Source organism: Nanorana parkeri, unplaced genomic scaffold (genome assembly GCF_000935625.1).
Source record: "Nanorana parkeri isolate BGI_ZX_2015 unplaced genomic scaffold, ASM93562v1 scaffold439, whole genome shotgun sequence".
NCBI lineage: Eukaryota > Metazoa > Chordata > Amphibia > Anura > Dicroglossidae > Nanorana > Nanorana parkeri.
The window spans coordinates 528734-548287 of NW_017306707.1; the positions used below are offsets into that span (position 1 = coordinate 528734).

A 19554-nucleotide genomic window follows, 5' to 3' on the forward strand; every position below is an offset into this window, starting at 1 on the left:
GGAGGGGGGGGGGGGGCGGGGGGGGGGGTTGCTACCGCAGCCTAGAATCCATAGGGTCTGATCCAGTATGATGTGCAATAGGAATATACCGCATGTTTTCCGTGTAGTGGAAACACTGGGGGGGTCTACAGTGTGATTATGGAGAGGGTCAGTGCAGCGTTCTCACTAGAATTTACTTTCAGCCGAGTGACATGTAAAAGTAAATCGAGCGACCTTCAAAAAAATATACAATCTAAAATAGAAAATTCAAGTGTAAAAGCAACAAGAAGAGGGATCATTGTGCAAATGTTTATGAAATCTATATGTTTAGTTCTATTTTTCTGCACCCAAACAATATAATCTCTACATAGTTCATGTACATAAAAGGTGAGACTGTGGTGAGTTAATCATTACAAATATATTTAGGTGGGAAAATCACATGTGATTGCGAAAGGGCAAAAGTGTGCCAGAGTGAGAGCAATAATTCTCGGGCCAATATTCATGGCTAACCTAAACTGGGTGTATGTTAAATAAAAAAATGATATATACATTTTTTTATATATACAAATTGTATTTTTTTTGTCCAATTTTGGTGTGTTATTTTTTTGAATAAAAGTTTGGTTATTTTATTATATGGGATTGGAGTTTTTCATTTCAGATTATTTTAAATACATGAAACTAATTAAAATGTCTTATATAATACATACAATTATTTTAAGAAAATAGAAAAAGTGGGAACATTTTTTGGTTTTGGCTAGACAAATTCTGCTGCAGGAGGTGCGTTGTCATTCATTCCAAATGTGCTCTCGCCCGCTCTGGAATGCGTGGTACTGCAATGCTGGACTGCATGAAGTTTAATTCTGAAGTAAGCTTTATGTCTGTAGCTCCATTTGGTATTTTATTTTAACCACCTCCCGTCCATGGCCATTCATGAACGGCCAGACGGGAGACTTACAGGAGCGGGAGGGCGTCTTAAGATGTCCTGCCCCTTCCCCCTCACGTGCGCGGAAACAATGTATCTTATTTGTGTATCACTCGGCTGTAGATCCTCAAATCATCTCTGAATTGGTGCTGACACTGTCCGTCCTTCCTTCCGGAGGGTGGCTACGTATGTTCTCCATGGTCCCTGTGTGTAAAGAACTACAATCTCAATACAAATCAGTAATCTAAACATGAGATTGTAGTCCATCACAGGAGCGAGCTTGGAGTGGTGGCTACTTTACAACACACACAGGGACCATGGGGAACAAAAGTAGCCCCCCTCCAGAAGGAAGGACACTGTCAGCACCAATTCAGAGATGATTTGAGGATCTACAGCCGAGTGATACACAAATGAGATACATCTTTGTTAATAATTAAGGGACTTAAATGCCTTATTAAGATTTACCATCTAAGTTTAGTGTCACTTTAAGTAAGATGACAACACTGCTACAGACAGTAAGCCCATTACACTAATCACTGTTGGCATTCCAAAGACAGTTAATGCTGATCATACCTGTAAGTGGTCTAAATTTTGGAACAGCAGGAACTGCAGGCCTGTACACCTGGTTTTTGGACACAGCAAGCTCCTTGACAGCTTTGGAATCTGCGTTTACACCACCGGTTCTTGCATGGACTCCAGAAGGTGAACTGTCAATCTTGGGCTTTAACAAAAATAAAATTAACGGATTCATTTTTTTTCCTTTTGCACTTTCATTTAATTTCAATTATACAGACAATCAAACTGTAACCACACGGCAGGCTACTGCAGAAATGTAATGTATATACTGTTAAAGACATCATCATCAGCTTTCTTTAAAAAATGCACAGTCTGCTAACAAAAGTATATTCAAAACCTGAACCAATAACACAGGAATTATAATAGGTTCACATAAATTAGCAAGAAGTCAAATGTTGGGCCTGCGTTGATGGGCTTATATTTGCTTCAGAAGCGATTCTCGCCGATACAAGTCAATGGCAGTGTACAGCAGAATGATGCAGCATTGGAGGAGGTCAAATGCTCGTGTGAATGAACTCTAAATGATTTTAGAAGTGTCTGAAGCTGGCCATACACCTATAGGATTATCTGCAGACTTTCTATGGTCAGATGGAAAAAGTGCAACAGATTCCTCCATCTACGCTAAACTGTGTGTATGGAGGAATCTCCCACAGGACCAAGCCTAAGTATCTGACTCTCAAAATACCTAAACAATGCCTGCATCCAATCAGATTGTTCAAGTATTTTCAGAGTCACCAGGGCCGACTAGCAAGATACTGAAGGTTGGCCCAGTGGGAGATTCCTCCATCCCCTTTATGGAGACATCAGGGGTCTCTGGTGAGACCGGCCAGCTCTGCACAGTGATGATCACTGGAAGGGAAAGCACCCTTATGAGCTAAAGTCAACTTATACTTTAAGTGTATGTAAAACCTAAAAATTAACTTCTCTTATATGGCCCCTTTCGATCTTTTAAATATACCATTAAAACCATTTTACTACATCATTTCAATCAGTACAAGAAACAAATATCTGTTGATCCTGCCAGATATCGTGTGAGCAGATAACTTTTTATGCTGCACTCTTATCACTTGCATTGTTCTCAGCTATCTGTAAAGACTAAAAAAACTAACACACTTCTTGTCCCAGGGTGACAACGCTGCTTTTCTGAGTGAAAGTTCTCACCCTAGGACGGGAAATGTGTTACTGAGAGAGAGAGAGGGAGGGAAAGAAGAGAGGAAGGGAGAGAGAGAGGAAGGGAGAGAGAGAGAGAGGAAGGGAGAGAGAGGGAGGGAGGGATTGATTTATACAACCAATCGATTAGTTGAAAAAATAATCAGGTAACTAATCGATTTTGAAAATAATCGTTAGTAGCAGCCTTCACATCTAAGGACTGATCGGCTGCAATATGTTACATATTTGTTCTTGGGATTAGATACGCGTTTCGGGTTAATGAGGCTCTCAGGTTAGTTATTTCATGAAAGGAGTGTGTTGGTTACACAGCTCATTATTTTATGCTCATTCATTTAAATCTGTTATTCTTTGATGAATCGCCCCTCTTGCTTTAATTCTTGTGTTTCTGATACATTTTAGGAATGTACACGGGTATAAAACACATTTACCTTGAGGAGCGCAGTCAAGCGTTCAGGTGCTTTATCTGAGGAGACGTTATCTTTAAGAGGCGGAGTAAAACAAGGCTTTTTTGCAGGATTCCCCAACAAGCGCTGACTTGGAGCTGCTGATCTCCTCATGCTGTCTTCACCTACAGCAAGAGATGGCACCAATGTGGGTAAAACGTGTGTGACTGACAGACAGACAGAATGAAGAAAACAAGTTATGAGAAAAATACAGGGGCTGCATCTGCTGATCTGCCGTCATGCCCATCCTTTATTTCTCTTTCGGCCTATTCACACAAACAGCAGTGACCTGCGTTGTGCCGCAACAGATCAGCACAAGTCACTGCTAAGAACACATAGAAAACTATTATTTTCTATGTGTCCCATTCACACTATAATGCGTTGGGCGGTGCATTGCGCTAAAATGCAAACCTGCTGCATGTTATCGCAGCACACTGCATGGCATCACACGGCAGCGCAGACTGTATACTCCACATAAAGTTTAGAAGAAAAAACATAAACAGTGACAGCTCTGGCAGTGTGGGATACAACACACACTATTGGAGCTGTCACAGCGCACTCGCCCGTCTGCGGAAACGCTGCATGCTGACCTTGGGCCTGTGATACGACGTAGAATGCCAGGCAAACAGCATTTTTACAAAGGGGTCAGCAATAGCAGGCCTCACAGCTCTGTAGTCACAGGGTTACTTATAAAAGTGAATAAAATACAAATATTCAAACATAGCAGATTAGTAAGGCAGAGATACAAGAACAGCAGAGTAAGGTGTCACAACTCACTCGGATCTTACTGAGAAATGCGCGGTGACGGCTTTATTCTCTTTCCAGGGAACAGTTGTTCTATTATCACATTATGAAAGGTGTGAGGGCAGCCAGGACAATCTATGGAATTGTGCCACAACCTCTCTCAGGTCCTACTTAGGATGGACTGGCCTTTTACCTAGGGATGCACCAGTATTGTTTTTCGGTATCGAGTATTGTTATTTATCTTTCGGTAGTCGCCAAAACTGGTACTTCCGCTAGCAAGGAGTCGGCTCCCTGGCCAATCAGTAAGCAGGTCATTACCCGGCATCTGGCTTCCTGATTGGCCGGGAAGGCGGCTCCATACTGTTTTGCTGGCTCGATGCTGATTGGCTGGGAAGCCAAACAGCATGGAGCCGCCTTCCGGGCCAATCAGGAAGCTGGACAGCGGGTAATGACCCGCTTCCTGATTGGCCGGTAAGACGGCTCAATGTTCCCTAGTGGCACTGCCGGTCAGATGAAATCTCCCACTGACTGGAAGTTCCGGTATCAGGGGTCAGTATCGGAGCATTTGGGTGAGTACGAGGACTCGCCCAAATATTCGGTATCGGCACCGATACGAGAATCAGTGCATCCATAATAAACACCTGAATATATATATATATATATATATATACACACACACACATATATAAAAGCACACAATAGCAGAAGAAAAGGGACCGTCCTTTATCCTTTTACTGAATGTCTTGAATTCTGGGTAATCGATACAAGGCGTTCTGTGAATGGAGGATGGCCAGATGAATGACAGGACTGTTTGTCCATTCACTGAACACCTTGCATTCTGGGAAAACAATACAAGGAGTTTTGTGAAGAGACTGGAAGGGAGGGGTGAACGGTAAAACCCTTCTCCGTCACAGCTGCAGGTCTTAACCCAAACAGTGCTGGAAGATCACCGCTGTTAGAACTATACTGGCACTAATGGAGAGAGGATTTATACAGGGCACCATGGCAACAGGGGCGCCAGGCGGTCAACACAGGTCGGTAGGGAGTAGAGGCACAGCCTGCAGCTTCTCCTCAGATACCTGCTGGTCTCCCACCGCCTGTATGAGCAGAGGCAGCGGGCAGGGATCCGAGGAGAAGTGAAGCGCTGAAGCAGGGGGGCAGAGGAGGGAGCTGTCATCCAGGATGGCTAAGGGGTGAGGAGAGCGAGCCGCTTGGCCAGGATCTGACAGCCAGCGGCTCTCTCTCTCTCCTCACCACTCAGCCATCCTGAAATTATAGCTCCCTATCAACGCGTCGACTTCAGCGCTTCACTTCTCCTCGGTTTCCCGCTGCCTCTGCCCCTACAGGCGGGGGAGAGCAGCGGGGATCCAAAGAGAAGCTGCAGGCTGTGCCGCCCCTCAGGATGGAAAACGGAGGATTGGTAAATATCAGTGATATTTACTAGGGATGCACAGATACTTTTCGAGTACCAGTGCAGATACTTGGCATTTTCCTGAGAACTACCAGGGTCGCAGTGGTTGCAGCTGGGACCTGGCTCTGGCCCTCCACCACTGTCCTGAAATCATTAGTCTGTATTGTTTTAGAAAAACCATTGCATGAGAATAAACAGAAATGTATTAGTACTTGTAAGTACTCGGCAAGTATCAGTACTCGTAAAACTGGTATCTGTGCATCCCTTTATTTATATTTATAAAAACAAAATCGTACATTAAAACAGAGATGTACAAATTCCAGGAGCTCCCTGTGCTCCTTACAAATGACAGCTGCCTCCTAACTTTTGAATTTTTCTCTAGTGTAGTCTTGGCGCTCCAAAGTATCGGTACATGTACTTGTACCGAGTACTGTACTTGGTATCTGTGCAACCCTAATATTTACCGATCCTCTTTGTGCAGAGCAAACACCAGAGTGATCAGCTGATCATTTCAATGTTTGTAAATAACTGCAATGAATAGGAAGTGCTTTACTTCACTTCCTGTTCATTCATGAGTTTCTGAATGGGGAGTAGCACTCAGTACAGAGGCTTCTATCCCTTTATAACTGGATTACATTCATTCAGTGCTGAGGCTGCAGAAAAAGAGATTGAGGTCACTGGGGGGAATTTATCAAAATTAGAGCAGCTGTGCATGGCAACCAATCAGCTTCTCTGTCTCATTTTTAAATCTTATCTTACCTAACTGAAGAGAGAAGCTGATTGGTTGCCATTGGCAACTGCTCCAGTTTTGATAAATTCCCCAGTGTCAATTTCTTTTTTTTTTTTTCAAAACACATCCTCGGGCACAAAAGAAGCTAGCTATGGCTCTGTAGCACCTCGTACACATCAGAGTGAACTATTATAAATTATATCTATATGTCAGTATATAGATCAGTGTCCATCTCTCTCCAGTCACAATAGGTGCACACATAAATAAAAGCACATGTACCATTGAGTTCATACACGTCTATAGAAACCCAATCACAGCCTGATTATGTGCTGTATGTACCACAAGGTAACAAGGGGATTTTATTGGTTGCCAGTGGCAACAGCACCCATCAGCAGCGGGATCTGAGTGGTTGCCAGCGGCAACATCTAATAGCAGCCCGTGTGTATCACGTGGGAACGCCGCCACACCGGAGCCCTCCCCTGCCCCCTCGTACCCATATAACCCCGGACACCCCCACCATTACTTTCTTAACAGCCAGTTCCCGCCGCTTCTCGTCTCCTGACCTGGCGCCAGCTCATTGATGACCACTAAGCCCCGGCTCCGCCCACTCCTCCTGTAGCCGCGCGAACAGGCAGAAGCACATTGCAGATGAGCGCCCAATGAAGGGGGCGGGTCCGGAGGCGGGGAGAAAACGAGCTGGGTGGGGCTCCGAAGAGGCAAATGGGTAAGAGAGGAGAGCGTATGTGGTTGCTAGGAGACGGGCCGCCGGAAATGTGTGCGGGTCCCGGGTACATAGCACTGTGTGCAACACCTATTAAAGATTTCTTTAGAACATTGAATACAATTTGGTTCTGTGCTCCTATGTTGGTCTCCGCTTTGAGGGTGTGCGGATATTTGTGTTTGCTGAGCTTTGCTCATGTAAGGGTGCATTTGATAAGAGGCCAGCGTCAAGCTGCGTATACAGCTTCGAAATTTGGCTGGTTGATGCCACTGTCAGCACCTTTCCAACCGTCATCGCTCGATCAGCTGATCAAAGAGACATGCCGGAAAATTGTGGCCGAACATAGCTAGTAGCCAATGAGCTGCCAGCTCTGTTCGGGGATTCTGGCAGCAGCCGGGCTACGCTGTCAGAATACAAAAGAAAACGGCAGGAGGTTCCTTGATCAATGCTCTGGAGGTCTAAAAACCCATGACACCATCATGTCCAATACCGTGTAGTGAATGTGAGGACACTGAGGGACATTCCTATTCCAAAGTGGAGGGGAAAGAGGCTGTGAGGACCAGTCTAGCAGCCAGCTGGTCTGAGGTTCAAGTTATACTCATTTTGTTATTTTAGCTCTGTAGCCTCAGTGCAAGGGGTAACATTGCATATGCCCGGAGCTCTTCTTTGAGCAAAGAAAAATGGATATCAGGCCTGGGTCCGCTTAGGGATTGAAGCACCTGAGTACTTCAGGACAGGGGGATCCATCCACATGTTGTGTGTGCAATATTATTAACAGAACTCTTCATCTTCATTGCTCTCCTAAACCAAAGACGGGGGTTTGAGGGGTTTTGGATCTCCCTCTTGAAGACCCTTACCAGGAATTAGCAGCATGTTGGACACTATACATGTACAGAGAAATAATAGCACAACATTGGTTATGACCCCCAACCATCACAACACACATCTAGATACAACCCCAATTACAAAGATGTTGGGACGCTATGTAAAATCTACAGAAAAACAGAAAGTAATGATTTGCAAATCTCATATACTCCTATTTTATTCACAATTAGAAACATATCAAATGTTTAAGCTCAGAAAATGTACCATTTGAAGAAAGAAAGAAATAAGGTGATTTTGAAATTGATGGCAGCAACACATCTCAATAAAGTTGGGACAGGTCCATGTTTCCTCTGTGTAGCATCCCAACCAACACTTTGTAAGTGTCTGGGAACTGAGGAGACCAGTTGCTGGAGTTTTGGGAGAGGAATGTTGTCCCCTTCTTGCCTGATATAGGATTCTAACTGCTTAAGGCCCCATTCACACTGCAAAATGTAAGTCGCTTAGTGTGAATGGGGCCTTAAGCAGTTAGAATCATATATCAGGCAAGAAGGGGACAACATTCCTCTCCCAAAACTCCAGCAACTGGTCTCCTCAGTTCCCAGACACTTACAAAGTGTTGGTTGGGATGCTACACCGAGGAAACATGGACCTGTCCCAACTTTATTGAGATGGTGGGAGATAGACGGACAGGTTGGGGTAAAGAGTTCCAGAGGATGGGAGGGACTCTAGAGAAGTCCTGGAGGCCAGTATAGGATGAGTTGACAAGGGAGCTGATGATTATTAATTATTATTATTATTACACGTGATTATTAAAAAGAAATTAGAGAACACAAGCCATTGTTCCTTCATCCAAAATATTGCACTGTATTGATGTTTTATTCACAACTGTAACATTTCAGTCACATTATCACACTGTATACTGTTAGTATTGTAAAGTAGCCAACGCTCCAAGCTCGCTCCCGTGATGGACTACAATCTCATGTTTAGTTTACTATGTTGTACTGAGATTGTAGTCCATCACAGGAGTGAGCTTGGAGCGGTGACTACTTTACAACACACACAGGGACCATGGGGAACAAAAGTAGCCACCCTCCAGAAGGAAGGACAGTGTCCGCACCAATTCAGAGATGATTTGAGGATCTACAGCTGAGTGATACACAAATAAGATACATTTTTGTTAACAGTTAAAGTGACATTAAACCCTCAGATTTTTTAACATAAACCAATACTGTAATGTGCGCCTTACTGTAATCCATGGTTGTTTCCCTTCTCTTTCCTGCTCTTCCTTTTAAATCCTCATGTCTTCTCATGCTTGGGGAGAACTTCCCTTTGCAGCTGAGTGCCTCTTCCTGTAGTGCTGGCTCAGGTTGCAAACGTACACACAGACACCATGTATCCATTCCTGAGACAAGGAAGTCTGCTGCAAAACAGAAGTTCTGCCCAGCATGAGAAGAGATACAGATTTAAAAGGAAGAGCAGCAAAGAGAAGGGAAACTACCATGGATTACAGTAAGGCAACCATTAATTAAAAAATCTGAGGGTTTAAGGTCACTTTAAGGTACTTGAATGAATTTTTAAGATTGAACTCCTGAGTTTAGGGTCACTTTAATGCTGTATGTGTTTCCTTCAATAGTGTAAGTCTCACAGGAGCAGAGCATGACATGAAGGGTATGATTGTCTATGAAAAGTACAGGAGAATATGTCATTGTTTTAAAATAAAATGTATTCATTAAAAATCAAATCAAAGAGCTTGGTTATTAGACAATATTCTAGCACTTGTGTGCAAAGTTATATGTACTGTATATATTAATGGAGATTGTTCTTTCTTTACTATATACTAAGTTTAGTATTTTACCATCCAGGGATTGGTTTTCCAAGTGAAGAGTGGCGTATTGTTTACTTAGCTGGACTGGTGACTGTGAACACTGGAGAGCTGTCTCTTAGGAAACCCAAGAGGCGAATCTCTTTCTTTGTCATTACAATGAAGAAAGGGAATAAAACTCCGGGAGGACACATCAGTTGAACATTGCTGGAACTCATTCTCCAAACTCACTTCAGCATTTCTGCCTTGTTCTGCTGCCTCTGGGTAAGTGTTACCAAAAAACAGATTTCATAGTAGAAGGGGCAGCTCTAATGTTAATTATCATGCTTTGCCACAAGACAATTAGCCTTTAGGGGATATACAGGAAATGACTGAAGATGTAGAAATGGAGAGAGCTGTATTTGTTCATCAGGATTGGACGAATCGCAGAAATCAGGTAACTAATGCGCCTAAACATGATAAAGCTGGCGCTATTTTGAGCTTTTTCTATTGTGTTCAGTTTACATTCCCTGAGTACAAACAAGTTACTTCTGTTTTGCTAAACTGCCTTTCATTCATTTACATGCCCCTGATGTACAAATAAAGATGGAATATATAGTATCCAGAGTAGATGGTAGTAGTTTGTCACATTCAGTCTGACTTGTTCTGTAATGTCGGAGATGTATAATTTGCATATTCAAACCACTTCTTCAGTTCTGATGAGTGTCCCCCAACATTTATATCCATACGGGTAGAGCAGACACCTTAATCCATCCACCATGGAAAGGCAAAAAGCAGTAAAAACGTAACATTGGTTGGAATGCTTCCTCACTCCATCTCAAACTAAAAGAAAAGTTTTGCCTATTCATGAAACAAACAAATAGGAGGGTAGAGAACTGTGATTTCTGTATAGCTGCTCGGTGCTTTAAGTCATTTTCCTTTCAGACAGCTATGGGTTACGATATTGAGCGTTTCCTGGGATATGTGAATGATGGTCTCCTGTGTTGTATTTGCCGGGATGTACTAGAAGATCCTTTACAAGCACCCTGTGAGCATGCATTCTGCGCGGCCTGCATACATGGATGGCTCGTTCACCACAACAACTGCCCTGAAGACAGACAGATGCTGACTGTTTCTGAACTGAGACCGTTACACAGGTAAATGGAGTAAATTTTTCAGTTCAGACTGGACTGAGGCTAAAAAGCAGCCCTATCATTCCAGAGTAGATGTGTGAGAGAGGCCAATAGAATAAGAAGGTATGTTTTACGTAACTGCCGACTGGCAAGTAGAGAACATGTATAGGATACAGTTGATCTTCACAAACGGAAAAAAGACACAGCGCTCTCTTGGAAATGTGGGGGTCTGTGTAGGTGCAATAGATATGGATGCTCTAAGAACAGGGGGAGAAACCTGTGAACTTAAAAAAGAGGCAATAAGAGCGCAAATCCTGGGAGTGTGGAGGGTATAGGAAGAAACAGTGCTAAGTGTGACGGGTGGAGAGAACAAAAATTCATCAAAAACAAAGGATTGAGGACTTACTTGAGGAGCCGAGGTTCTAACTTAGTGGTTAGTCACTAACCTTTCTATTTGAGCTTGAGAAAGAGGATCTCCTCGAAACGCGTAGCCCCTTGGCACACACAGCATTCAGTTTATATTGATTCTTCATACATCCCTTCACTTGCCGAGTTTATCTTCACACCAACCTTAATGTTGCCAATTATGCCCTTCATTTTTAGTAACGACTTTGTAGTGCTTCTCTGGGCTCCCACAATGGCAAAAAATGCTGACATCAATGAATAGTGGGTAAGGGGATTTTTAACTCACTTGCAATGTGTTTTCAACTTGCTAGCAAATGTGATTTTTTTTTTAAAGTTAATTCCCTAGAAGAGCCAATTTCCTCCATGCATGTCATAGCTCTCTTCTCTGCGGGGAGGGTCTAATTACTGTCTGTGCAGGCCTAGCTCCAATACCACTCAACTTTTATGTAGCTGCCAGGGAAGGAACAAAGGTAAGTACTATAAAATATCAGTTGAATGACAGGTCTGTCTTCTGACATCACGTCCAATATGTCGGTGCCCAGCAGCATCCAAGATAGCGGCATTCCTACACAGTCTCAGGGTTTGATGTCAAGGAATGCTTTTACAGGCAATTAACATGCATAAAATATGTTATCTGAACATATAATCTTACGGGAAGATTGTTGTTTTTTTTAGCATGTCATACGGGAAGATTGTTGTTGTATAGGACACAAGTTATGCATAGGACAGTGATGATTTCACCGCTACTTTTACAATGCAACAACTGAGTTGGCAAAGGCATTTGGTGCACACTAAGTGGTTTTATATGATGAGGTCATGGATATATATGATGAGGTCATCTTTGTGCTGCCCCCCCTCCATAAGTATGTTCACAGTGTACTATTAAAGAATATATTTGAACGAAAGTTTTTGTGTCTGGAGTTTAGCTAATGGGGTCCCAGATAGCAGTAAAACACAAGCAGAGGTTTTAATCCTTACCTGCTCTATGCACAAAAAAAAAAATAGTTTTGTCTAGAGCTGCACTTTAAGAATTGCTTATACATTGTATGATTGTGTCATTGCCGAGTTTTAGGTGATGTCTAAATTTTATATGTAAATAACAGGGTTTGTGCACCATGACAAGGAATTTAGCCCACACTACATTTGGAATGCCAGTGTGTGTTGCTTAGCTGTGGGTTTGCTAAGAGCACTAATTAATTCTGTTTTCATAGGATGGCTAGTGGGTGAGTGTTCAAAATGACATGAATGTAACCCAAATAGTGTCTACTGAGGTCTATTGTCCACAGCAAAGCCAATAAACCCCTCAGCCATTCTGTTCTTGCGGGAAAGGATTGAAAGAGAGTCCTGTTAACTGAATGGCACTAGTTAACCACAAATCAGGGACAGACTAGGAATGTTAGATGTTAAAACCTCCGTTGTAAGGAGCAAAACATGTTGTAGTCCTTTCCACCTTGCAGGACTTTCTGGAGTTATGTTGTCTTACCAGGACAATAAAAGGAATGTGACCTGAACAACTAAGATACATGAAGGGAAATCAGAGTATGGTATGAACATGCTTGGGAACAGTTGCTGAAACAGAGAATCATGGAAGATGATAATAGCGAGCCATAGAATGTTCTTTCAATATGACCATCTTAAAGTGGACCTTCACACATAAAAAAAACTCTGAATATAAAAGAACAATCAACCAGAAGAAAAATGACACTAACAACATTTGTTTTTGCCCAATTCTCACAATAGCTGGTGAACTCGCACAGAACAAATGTGCGTGCAAAGCAGACCCTTTACTGTTTATGTAACCCAAGACTTTATTTTGTTTTTTTATTGAACAAGAGCAATGAATGTAATAGAAAACATGTCAATTTATTTTAAAAAAATGAACATATGTAACATGACAATAATAAGCATGAGAGTTAGTAACATAAGATGTTATTACAATTTCTACCTTCTTCTTTTATGGAGGTTCTAGATGTAATGATTTGCCCTGCAACTGTAAAGTGTTTCAAAATGCCAAGTTGGAGTTGTGTAAGTTAGCCTTACACAATCTCCAGCACCCCCTGCATATAACTTATATGTTATTCAAGATTATCACCAGAAGTTGAGCTCTGATGCAAACAATATTTCTAATTAACACTGCCTTCTATGATAACAGGGTTCTCTCCAATCAATGCAGGGAGATCCGCCGTGCTGGTCCCAGGGCCACACGGGGGACAGAGTTTACAATGGTACCAAGAACATGGCTGCAGCAGCAGCCATGTTCATGGTACAACCAGTTCAGTGGCCAGCCGTATATGTATGGCCACACGCAGGAAGTGGTTAACAGGCGTGGGTCATTAGGAAGTAGACATGTGCACTGCCAAAAAATTTGTTTCGTTTTAAATTCGGATTTGTGTTATTTCGTTTTTCGGGATTCGGGTGTGAAAGTCAATTCGGATTCGGAATTCGGATTCGGACGAAATTCGGTAGCGTTCGCACGAACGTTCGTTTCGTTTTCTGTTCTTATTCGTTTCTTATTCGTTTCTTATTCGTTTCGTTCGTTTGCAGCAAAAGTGACATTTGAGGGGGAAAAAATATTTTTCTCCTTCTCTAATGTCACTTTGCTCCAACGAACGAAACGAATAAGAAACGAATAAGAACAGAAAACGAAACGAACGTTCGTACTAACGCTACCGAATTTCGGAAATGGAAATTCGGATTCGTTTGCATTCGTTATGTCTGTAATTCGGAATTCGGATACATCCGAATGTCCGAATTTACGAAAATTCGTCCGAATTTCGATTCGGAACGAAACGAATCGCACATGTCTATTAGGAAGATATAGGTCACCACCAGGGGGTTGACCTACATATATTCATATATGAAGTTGGCAATACTTAAATGGCAAGAAACATCTCTCAGTAAGAACAGGGTTGGATCAAGGTCCAGAAAGAATTGCAGGCCCAAGATTAATTTCTATAATAGGCTCTGGTATTACAATGAATATTTTGAACTTGAAAGTTTTGGAGTTAGAAGAACTGTGTCAAGGGAGCTGTACCAGTCCCCATGCAGCCAACAGTACACATGTCTTGTGGTGCCTGCAAATACCTTCAAATCAATCCCTGAGGACATTCCTTCCAACTTTCTGAAATGTGTGAGGGACATATTGTTGCACAAAGTATGCAGACAAAGGATACAAAAGAAAGAGATTTGGTTCCAAAAGAGGGACAGTCCCTTCAATTGAGGGACAGTTGGGAGATATGCCGATAGAATCCTAAACCCGGACTGTACATACAATACCAACCGAACAGAATGACAAATCCTCAAGTAGAACAATTCATATCCATCTATTATTACATCATATTTCACTATATGAGTACTGCTTTACATGTCCAGCAAGAACTAAGCATTTTAATTAAGAACATGTTCACTGTGATTTGTTTTAACACAGGTATATGAGAAATGATCTAAACCGACTTCAAATCCAGTGTAAGAACTTCCGGAGCGGCTGCAGTATGGTTTGTTCCCTGGAATCTATAGACAGGCATGAGATAGAGTGTGAATATGGACGCATGTCCTGTATAAACGCTGGTGAGTGTCTATGCTGTTAAAGTGTATATCACGGCTTATTGGTGTGCTGATTTCCAATAAGCCTTCTAAACCTGACATGGAGAAATGTGATTTTTGTCACTGTACTGCTAGATGATTATTGAGGCCATTGGTTGCTAAAACTTTGTCAGCCCACAGTGCCATAGGTTGCTAGGACGCTGTCGGCCCACAGCATTCTTGGTTGTTAAAATGCTGTTGGCTCCCAGTGTCATTGGTTGCTAGGGCACATTAGACCCACAGTGTCATTGGTTGCTAGGGCACATTAGACCCACAGTGTCATTGGTTGCTAGGGCACATTAGACCCACAGTGTCATTGGTTGATAGGGCGCTGTAGACCCACACTGTCATCGGTTGATAGGATTCTGTTGACCCACAGTGTTATTGGTTGCTGGGGCACAGTAGACCCACAGTCTCATTGGTTGATAGGGTGCTGTAGCCACACAGTGTCATCGGTTGATGGGATTGTGTTGACCCCCGGCATCATCGGTTGATGGGATTGTGTTGACCCACGGCATCATCGGTTGATGGGATTGTGTTGACCCAGTGTCATTGGTTGATAGGGTGCTGTAGACTCCCAGTGTCATTGGTTGATAGGGTGCTGTAGACCCACAGTGTCATTGGTTGATAAGGTGCTGTAGACCCACAGTGTCATTAGTTGATAGGATGCTGTTGACTCCCAGTGTCATTGGTTGATAGGGTACTGTAGACCCACAGCGTCATTGGTTGATAAGGTGCTGTAGACCCACAGCGCCATTGGTTGATAAGGTGCTGTAGACCCACAGTGTCATTGGTTGATAGGGCGCTGTAGACCCCCAGTGTCATTGGTTGATAGGGCGCTGTAGACCCACAGCGTCATTGGTTGATAAGGTGCTGTAGACCCACAGCGTCATTGGTTGATAGGGCGCTGTAGACCCACAGTGTCATTGGTTGATAGGATTCTCTTGACCTACTGCATGATCGGTTGATAGGATTCTGTTGACGCACAGCATCATTGGTTGCTTTTTCTTACAGAAAGACTTTGTTGCTTTTCGGAAATTACATTTCAATATGTTAGATGTTTAATATAGATGCAAAAAGTAGTTAGCATTCTTTAAAATGTAAGTAGACCCTAACAATGAACTTTTCTGATTTGCTCCCTGTTCTGTTAATTGTACCATTGGAAGCATTGTGTTATATCTGTTCATCAAAAAAAAGCCTGTTGATCCTGCCAGAAATCCAGTAAGCTGGTAACTTCCTTCCTGTGTTTTCTGCCTGGTGCTGCCCGTTAACAGTTGTCAGCATTCTTCCCTGCATTCTGTGCAGAACACTCCCCCTTATGTTATGGAAATGAAGAAGGGGATACATTTTCTGTTGTCCTAAAACACTTTCTGTGTTTAGAATGGCAACACTGCTACTCCATAGATATAGTACAGTGAGTAAGTGTTGTCACCTTAGGACAGGAAGTATGTTGCTGGCAGGATCACCAGGTGAAAATAAAGCGAAAACGATTGAAGAAAACTAATGCAGCCACCATATCTAAGGATTGGTAAGCTGCAATATTTTTGTTCTTGAATTTAGATACCCTTTATGGGGTGTATTTAGAAACAATTTGAGTCATTCATCCTGTAAAAGTGAATGGAGGCAAAAACAAACATTCTTAGCATACGGGTATTCCTCACTTAACGACCGAGTTCCGTTCCTACGACCAGGTCGTTAAACGAATTGGTCGTTAAGTAAGGACCTATATACAGTACTGTACTGCGTTAGTACAGTACTGTATAGCCCATGTACAGTACTGAACAGTGTACTGTACATCGGGCAATAAAATACTTACCGGGACCCGCAGTGAAGAACGGAGGACATCACTTCCGCCGGCGACACGTCGCACTGACGCTAACACGCAAGGTCGGAGGTCAATCGTAAGTGAGAGTGGTCGCAAACCAGATAAGTCGGAAAGTGAGGAATATCTGTATTTTCTTTCCAGGTTGAATATCAGAAAAATACCGCATTATGGCCAATAGATGGAGCCGAAGAGCACATGAAATTAGTACTTCTTTCCAATGCTCCTCAGCTCCATCTAGTGGTGCATGGAGTTTCGCAGGACAATTGGCTCTTCACATTGTTTATAAATAGACCCCTAAGTGTATTGTTTCTGACTACTAGGTTGCCCTGCTCAGTTTGAGCGAAGAAACCTGGACAGCCATCTGGCAGCGTGTGAACATCGAAGTCGGGAGTGCCCGAATGGTTGTGGTTATGCCATTCTTAGTGCTGAAGATTTACAGCATAACTGCATAGCTGAAATGAGGACGGAACTTGAGCTTCTCCGGTAGGTTCTCTTACCTCCAGTCACCTCTGGCAAAATGCATGTGTTCCCATTACTCCTCCATTCCTTTTATTACCTAATTTTTCAAAACAATCCTTTGTGTTTTTACAAACTGTTTGATATACTTACCGTTTACACTTGACCCACAGACTTCAGATATGAAGATAAATGAAAACTCTTTGTGTGCCACCCCTAGTACTCCATTGACATTGTTTTCACTAGGTCTGAAATGATCTGCAGAGTTGAGGAAACAAAGCAGGAGATGGAATCCAGGCTGGACTCCCAGAGAAGACACATGGTGCAGAAAGAGGGAGTTCTTCAGGGTGAAATGGAAGAGCTCAAGGTATGTTTCCACGTCATACTAACTTTAGAAAACATAAAACTTTAGAATGAAAATGTGACCAAACAGTCAAATACACAACTGAAATTCTTTTATGTCACTGTTTTACCTGACAAAGGATTTGTAATTCTGTATAGCCCATTGTGATTTACTTATATTTTCCACACTGCATAGCTATGGATAAGAAAGAACAGAAGAAAACAGACTTTTTAGGCAGTACCATGACCACTTCAATTTATATAGAAAAAAATATTTTTTATTGTGTACATTGCTTGTTAAAAATATATAGTAAGGTTAAAATCATCAACATGTATAGTCTTATTTACAAAACTGTGAGGTTGTATGCCTATCATGAACCTGCACCTCCTCAACTGGTATACAATAAATAGTTAAAGTGACATTAAAGTAATTTCGCCCCATGTTAATGAAAGCACTTATCTTAAATGATGCCTCTTATTTTCCGATCTTCTTCTTTCCTGATGTTTTCATCTGTCCCTCCACCGGTGCGGCAGCTCTCTGATCCAGCGCTGACTCCTCCCTGCTTGCAGGCACTTCCGATCCAGCGCTGACTCCTCCCTGTTTGCTGGCACTTCTGATCCAGCGGTGTCTGCATGCGGGTGCACGCGTCCATAGACTTACCTTGCATCTCTGCTCGTCTCCCGGCCGAGAATCCAAACTGCGCATGCCCATAGATCCTTTGCGGCCGCACGAGCAGTTCCTGATTCTCGGCGCCGGAGCGCGCAGCGATAACGAGGTAAGTTTAAACCGCTGTTAAAGCGGGTTTAAATTAAAAAAAAACTTTTTGCCTATATCTGCTGCATGCTAGCAGTAGATATAGGCAAAAAAAACCCGGAGGCTTTAGAACCCCTTTAACCAAGTAATTTCTATGCGATATCTATAATTATCATGGTTATATACTAATGATATTTTTCCATGGGGAGGTGCTCAAATCTTGCTCTAGATGTTTCACGATACCACCGCTTCTTCAGGAGCTTATGGGCATATAGTTCACAAATTGCTCTTACATCATGGCTCAAAAATAGATAGAAAATGAAATTAAATCATCACACAGATGGGAGGAGCGATGCAACCGATCAACCAGGTGAGCGTCCAGGCACACACAACCAGAATCATCCCCAATCCAGGACGTATGTTGTAAAGGAGCTTGTACAAAGGTATAAGAGTGTAGATGTAGAAATCAGTTGGGCCTCCACATATATGGCTGTGACCAGTAGTTTTAGTAGGAAAACCGCCAGAAATGTTTGTAAAGTCGTCGCCTACCCGGAGATTTAGATCATCTACATCTTTTATTCACCATAAGTGTCCATCCAGTTTGTAGTATGACTGCATAGTTAGACTGGTGACACATGTAGATCCTGGTTCAGCAATTCATTCTTCCTGGTTCAGCAATTCAGCTTGTTGTGTCACCAGTCCGTCTCCAGTCTCTTCATTGGAGTCAGCTTAATCACCCATGTCCACTGAGGAAGCTGACCTAAGAGGCAACAGCGATCTTACTGACTAGGAGAGATGAGTGTATTACAAGAATGGCTGACCAAAATGACATATTCTTTGGCAGGTAAAAGAAATATATATTTAAATAATGCATTAAGCTCTTTGTCTGGAGTTTCACTTTAAAGAGGGCTTTGTAATATGATCACATCAAATACTCAGAGCTCAGACTGTGAACTCTCCATTCAAGCAACCATACTTGTACAATCATTGAATTTCAAAGTATACACTGCTCAATCCCCAAAGTCGGACAACACCAACCAACCAGTCACATTAATCAAATGCAGGCTCCAAACATGCGTGCTGGCGTAAAAAGATCCTGAAATTCCGATGTAGAGTGGGAGGTGGCCCGGAGACAAGGGAAATGAAGCCCTGTTGTCTGAGACCAGCTGTTAAAATACATAGATTTGTGAGTGGTGGGGAGGGGGACAGAACTTCACCAAATTCTAGAGGATGCAAATTATGAACACTCATGGGGCCCACTGAATACATTCAATGCTGTCATTTCTTCGGGATAATTACTGCTATCAAAGTATTACCAGTGCTTTGGTAAATCTACAGAAGTGTATGACACATTGTGGTTTGTCTTGGCAGAGTCAGATGTCACGAATGATGTCTGATGTGCGGACTCTCATGGCTTCAGAAAGACAGCATCGGCAGGACTTGGAGCAGGCAGACCTGGAAAAACGGGAACTGATGGAACTTCTTAAAAGTTTACAGCGAGACTGCAGATCAAGAAATGATGATACGCAAAAACCACCTAACAGTCGCCCACTAACGCATTTAGAAAGTATAAAGAGAAAACCCAGGGACGTCACTGTTATCTGAGGCCCCCGTTCACACCGGGGTGGTTTGGCCACGCGGATCCGCCATCATGAACAATCCCATACATTGCTATGGGGACCGTTCAGCGGGTATGCGCGATCCGATCCGCCTCCCGCCTGAATTGCTCCCTGAG

The 19554-nt window shown here is 42.7% G+C and overlaps 1 protein-coding gene across 1 annotated transcript; it reads left to right on the forward strand.

The window, feature by feature from the left end:
* The first annotated feature begins 10273 nt into the window (after positions 1-10273).
* LOC108790021 (E3 ubiquitin-protein ligase NRDP1-like) lies at positions 10274-19424 on the forward strand. The gene is made up of 5 exons (XM_018560186.1): positions 10274-10479; positions 14288-14427; positions 16588-16750; positions 16970-17090; positions 19191-19424. Exons 1-5 carry the CDS (start codon positions 10274-10276, stop codon positions 19422-19424), a joined length of 864 nt encoding a protein of 287 aa, XP_018415688.1.
* Positions 19425-19554: the final 130 nt, after the last annotated feature.